At 40.6% G+C, this 6276-nt stretch overlaps 1 protein-coding gene across 1 annotated transcript; it reads right to left on the bottom strand.

Annotated features, from left to right (window-relative positions):
- Positions 1–702: 702 nt before the first annotated feature.
- Positions 703–1566, bottom strand: LOC6622084 (uncharacterized). The gene has a single exon (XM_002046414.3). The coding sequence runs from the start codon at positions 1480–1482 to the stop codon at positions 859–861; it is 624 nt and encodes a 207-aa protein (XP_002046450.1). The 5' UTR covers positions 1483–1566; the 3' UTR covers positions 703–858.
- Between the last annotated feature and the right edge of the window lie 4710 nt (positions 1567–6276).

Raw genomic sequence — 6276 nt, 5'->3', positions numbered from 1 at the left:
TTGCTGCACCAACAATTGTTAAGTTGAAAGAACGCGCGAAGCACCGATATTTAATATGTACATACATATATATTAAACGAAACAACACATTTTCAGATTACACAACCGATCGAAAGGACAGACGCGCAAATACTAAATAGTCAAAAAAAAAAAGCACTTACCTACGCTAAGCCTGCATTCGCATTCACTATGAGAGTGAAGAGCATGCAGCTATTAAAACTCCTGCGCTCTCAATTATGATAACGGGATCAAAAGCATAGCGACTAACCGCGTGGACGCAGCGAACATATGGATTAGCTCACTCACTTTTACTCTCCCCACTGCGCGCTCTCAGCAGCACTTGCAGCCTGCCATTGAGTTATTGAGTAATAAGACTTATTACTCTCCACTGATTGCTCGATAGCAGTCTGCAATGCGTAAATATAACGGCATCAAAAGCAACAATGCCGAACAAATGTGTGAGTGCAATGAATAGAGTTTAGCTCAATGTAATTTTAGGTACAGTGTCCACTCTACAGGCAAATAAGCTTAGCAGGTGCTGAAAAATCTGTGCAAGTGCGATTGATTAATCTTATATATTTTTTAGCTTATTTATATTTTAACTTAAATTTTAAATAAAATTTCTGACATTTTAGTTCAAGGTTGTAGGAACTCTTTCATTAGCTATTACATTATGTCTTGTAATATAGAGAAACCGATATGTAAAATAAATATTTGTGTATTTAGAAAAAGACTCCAACGAATTGAAAATACATGGTACAAGAATTTGGGTATTTCAAACACTTGGCAATGGGACGACATTTTCTTCGATACCCGACTTCAGAATCTGAAGTGTCGATAACTCCGACTCAAAAACACTTATGGGCAACGCCTGGCCGAGCAACAGCCCTGATCCGAATCCGAATCCGTATCCGAAACCGCATCCAGAGCATCGCAGATCTCTTGCGCCGTCTTCGGCCGACTTGTGGATGCTGGGCACTTGGTTGCCTTCCGGCAGCCGGAGGAACTGTTGAGTAGACTATCCTCATATCCGGAGGTGGCTAGTTCAATGCTGCCATAAAGGCGCTTCGAGCCGTTGTTCTGCAATTGGATTGCCCGATTCATCATGGTGTTCAGCTTGATGTTCTCCTGGTCCAGGCAGATGCGCAGGCGCTGGTATTCCGCATTCTCGTTGCGGGTTTGACAGGGTTTATCTCTCAGCTCGTGGGAGCGTGCCTTCAGATCGTTTATAATTCCGTTCTGGCAGTCGATCTGTTTCATCAAGTCGAGATATTCCCGATACATGCGCTCCTCCAGCTCGTTGTCTTCGCTCTCCTCGTCGAGCAGCTCGAAGGGATCCTCTTCGGTCTCGTCCACATTATCCTCATCAGCCGCTTCCTCTTCTAGGGCCGCTTCGTCAGCTCCTCTTTCGCCTTCATCTGCGGGTGCCTCATCAGCTCCTTCTTCATCTTCCGGAGAAGCTCTTTCCTCTTCATCTGCCATTCAGTTCGTTTAGTCGAAATTGTTGAAATTTTGATTTGTCACAAAATAAGTGAAATTTGTAAATAATTTTCCAGAATTTTTGAGAGATAAGCAAGTGAGGGGGATGATGTCCAGGGCTTCAGAAGCAAGAAGCATTTTTAGATCATATTTTTTATGGATTTAAATTAAAAAATTATAAAAGATTTTTAAAAATATTGAAATTGGAATATCTCAAGTATTTTTATTTAATGGCATTCGATTTGTTTTCTGCACTAAGCTTAACAAAACAAACAAGGGGCTTACATTACAATATTTGCCAAAATTGACTTCTAGAAACAAAATTGTGGAATATTGGAAAATCTCGGCAAAAACTACGCAGATATTTAAATGTCGTGGCTCTTCGGACTAGTAAGGGTCACAAATATCAGCTTCGAAATTTTAACTGAAATTAATAAGGAACAATTTTAAGAAAATTGGTCCCGCGAGACTTTCAATGAAATAGGCCGCTCAAAGATCGGGCCCTATTAAAGCGGGTCGTAGGCATTGAATGCTCCTAAACACTTGATCTTTATTTACTTCAACATTTTTGATATACACACAAGTTAAAATGTACACGTATTACCTTTCCACTTCCACGCAGCGCAGTGAATTTACCAAAATCAGTGAATCACTTTGAATGGAATTTTATGCATGAACCGATTATTGTGACAAATAAAAATTGAATATGTTTCGCTTTGATTGAAAGTAAATTGTATTAAAGTTTTTATGTTGGCTTTTTCTGCAGATATTCAGAAAGCACTTTGAATGCATTCGGTTGATGTCATCGTGAGTTTCATTGCGGGCAACGGCGACTGCTTACATTGTGTCTACATTGTGCTCGCATTTGATGCGGCTCACGGCCCAACGCCCCCGAGTCCTGTGATGACGCCTCATAAATACATGTGCCGCCATAATGTCTGAGCCCATAAAAATCCGACTCTGTCGTAGAGTCGTCGTCGTCGTCAAAGCTAAAGCCAAAGCTAAAACTCCTGGAATCGTTGCTTACAGGTATCCTTTATTATGGGGAATACTCGTAAAGTGTTTAAGTGCCATAAGGGAGCGCCAGCTTCTGCTCCTGCTCCTGCTCCTACTCTGGCTGGCTGTTGCTTCGGGCGAATGCACTTAATGCCAAATTAAATGCACTGCCTGGGTAAGGGTGGTAGGGGGTCGGGGGTCGGGGGTCGGGGATCGCATCGTGTGGCAGCCATGAAAACCGCTTTATGATTAATGCGCAGCAGAGTCGAGAGTTATGCGCCTTGGAGCGTAATCCGCTGGCATCAGCAGCAGAAATCACAGTGCCAATAAAAGCGTTAGGCAACACTGGGCCAAGGGCTCGGCTAGATGAGGGGGCTGGCGGGGCTATGAATGGGGTTGGGCGCTTTGGTAATGTTGAAAACCACTTAACTACCACTTGCCAGCCACGCTTATGGCCCAGTTAAGTGTGTGCGTGTGTGCGTGTGTGTGTGTGTGTGAGATAGTTTTCCCGCATTCCAAGCGAGCTAATTTTTGGCATATTTCCCGCAGCCATTTGCAGTGTGTCCCTGAGTGCGACAGTTGGATTAGCTTGCGTTCACCAAAAATTTCACGACCCTCTCGCCGAGATTTAGCCCTGACACAAATCTGACCCCAGTTCTTGGCAACATCCAATGACAGCCAAGGACAACGGGCGGCATTCGCGGCAGCATCATTTGCCTGAGGGAGCTAGCTAAATGGAGCTGTCCCCCATCAAGCCCCTCCCACTCCACCAAGCACCTGGCCAGCCCTGCCTCAATTCGTTTTCGATTTGGCGCAGATTACGTATACGACATGTTAAACGCCTTAAAGACTTTAACATGCAAAATCAAATATAATTTGAGCAAACTTTCATTTGCAAGCTGTGCAAATACACGCACACAGAGATACAGAATCACACACGCACATATACATTCACACACACACACACACACACATGCACACACATACACGCACACACATATGCTTTGTCCACACATGCCCATAAGTTTTTCAGGATCTTTGCGCATCTCTCTTTGGCCTGCAAGTTGTATGCAACTTTCTGCATACACTTTGTAGAGGGTCTAACAATATTGTCAAGGAATGTGTGACGCACAAAGGAAGACGAGCCTTTAAAATGTATCTAGATAGATAAATAGATCAATAATACCTGGAGTTATAATTATGTTTCCTTATCCCTCTATCTGTTTCTAGGCAAAATCTTAAGGCTACCGACTTTGTTGTCTGCTCTGTCTTCCCTTCGGATCGGAGCACTATAACATATAGACCAAACTTTGCCTTGGAATAGTTAAGCTCTGATCCTAACACATGAACCAAATTGAATATACTATAAATATATAAATGTATATAGAATATCATATCATATATCGCAACACTTCATTTCATATGCTATCATATCATATAATATAATGTAACTCATATCATATGATATCAAACATCGTACCATAGCATATTATATATATTATATATATATAAGCTTATATATCATATATCAGAATTGTTAGACGAATTTTTCCTTTGTGGAAAACTTTTCTGTTTCTCAAGTTTTCCATGCCAAACTCAACAACTATGCCTTGCTGCCAACCTATCTGCAAAGGAGTTTCCAGTTGAACTACTTTGATTGCAGGAAAGGGAGTAAAACATGTCTAGAAGGGTATTTTATTTTCGGCTTGCAAATGTCTGTGTTTCTTTCTTTTGCGTTCAAGTTTGTGTTCGCCTTCCTTTTGATCTCATTTTTTTTGTTTTTTTGCTATTTGTTGCTGTTGTTGTTAGCCTCATTGCAAGTGGCGCATTTGTTTTGTTTGCTATTGTTGCTCTGGAGGAGCGCTTTGTTTATGCTGCTGCTGCTGCTGCACATAAAAAAACATAAAATGATTTCATTAAAAAAGTTGTAAACTTTTTCATTTAATTTAACTGCAAACATCTTTTGTGCCTGCGCCTGCATCTGTGCAATTCGTTCTGGCAGTTTTGCAGCTATCTGCCAGCCAGCCCTGGCTGGGCATTTGTATGCCAAGTAGTTAAGGGCGTGCCACGCCCCCGTTGGCTGGCTTATTCGATATGGGCTCATATTATACGCGAATTGAATTGCGAATGGAAAACTGAGCTGAAACTGAGTTTCAATTAAACTTTTGCCCCTTTTCAATTTATTGCAAATGTTGTTGCCAACCCTCTCACTCGCATTCCGCCCAGCCCATTTACCTTAACTTGGCCGCCTTTTTGTCGCACGAAAGTCCTTCAAAAACTGTTTGTTGGCATAATAGTTGTAAACTTTTGTTATTATTTATTGATGGATTGAGTGACAGTCAACGACGCCCACCAACTCCCACTTAATACGCCACGAAAACTTTTTCTTTCAATTTAATTAAATATGCAGATTTGTGCCCGAAAGCGAGCGCCACAAATTGCAGGCATTTATTTTCTATTTAGCTGCACAAATAATAAAATGGGCTTCAAATAGGTCGAACACATTTTATGATGCTGAACAATGATTCAGAAGTTATATGAATTTATTAGGAATTTAATAAGGAACCAAATTGAATTGTTAAAATATTGAAATATTTTCATGGCCTCTGCTTGAACATTTTTGCGAAATTATGGCTTTAAAAATATAAGAGTATTTATGTAAGGTATGCGATGTTTATAAATAAACATTAAAAAGGCCACGTGAAAAAATTAACATCTATAAAAAACACGTTTTAGTTATAGACTTTCAAGCTAAATCCTGTAATAAACTAGAATATTTCTATTGTCCCTGTTTGCAGATATCGCCAAATCCCAAGCTCAACAATTAGGAGCTTTTGTCTATATGCAACACTGGAGTAGTATATCTATAGCTATATCAGGTACGGTATAGTATATAGCTATATAGGAAAAGGATTGTAAAGCTGTATGCGAAGTTATGTAAGCTATATCAATAACTATAACTCACAGGGGAGGTATCAATTACATGGTCTATATGTCCAGCTCTTGTGTAAAAAAAGGGATTTTCGTTTTTCTCAGCAATCTGCAAGCTCAATAATCAAGTCGGAGCTTTAATAGCTTTAACCAGCTTTTTTATAATCGTTAGCTACTTTACTTGTAATAAAGCTCTGGCTAATATATATATATATATATATATATATATATATAGCTGCTCTCTTTAATAGCATATTATTTGTAAAATATATAGCATATATATTATGACTTGCTCCCCAATTAAGTAATTATTTTATGTTTATTTTCACGCAATCAAAAGCCAGCTGAGCGTTTGTTTAATTAAGTCATTAAATTGGCTAAAAAAAAAAAAAAAAAACAGGCGAGGGGTCGTGGGCGTCGTGCTGCAAACATCGGTCCGCGTGTTATCTCCCATATTATCACCAACTAGAACATTATCCGACTAATCAAGAACAACTCTCGCACTGCAATTACGCTGACTTGCAGCGCGGGCATAATTCAATTATGGCCACAATGCATGAAGCCAACTCCGACTTTGCGGCTGGAACGCCCCGCCAAACGCCCTGCAACCCTCAATTGACAAAGTCCGTTGGAGGCACGCGTGCTGGCACAACATGTCGTATTAGTAATATTTAAACACAAAAGCTCAGCAAATGTTGACATGCGTCGCCATTAGCCGAGCGATGCATTGTGGCACGCATGTGGCGCATGAAGTTGCCTGCGTGTGTGTGTCGCTTGGTGGGGTGGCCGGGGAGGCAAAAATTCAATTTTCGCATTAAACAAAGGCAATGCCGTCGACCCAACTCGACTCTATAATAACAACAATAATAA

The sequence above is a fragment of the Drosophila virilis genome, chromosome 3 (genome assembly GCF_030788295.1).
Source record: "Drosophila virilis strain 15010-1051.87 chromosome 3, Dvir_AGI_RSII-ME, whole genome shotgun sequence".
NCBI classification, from domain to species: domain Eukaryota; kingdom Metazoa; phylum Arthropoda; class Insecta; order Diptera; family Drosophilidae; genus Drosophila; species Drosophila virilis.
This window is presented reverse-complemented; position numbering and strand designations above follow the sequence as displayed.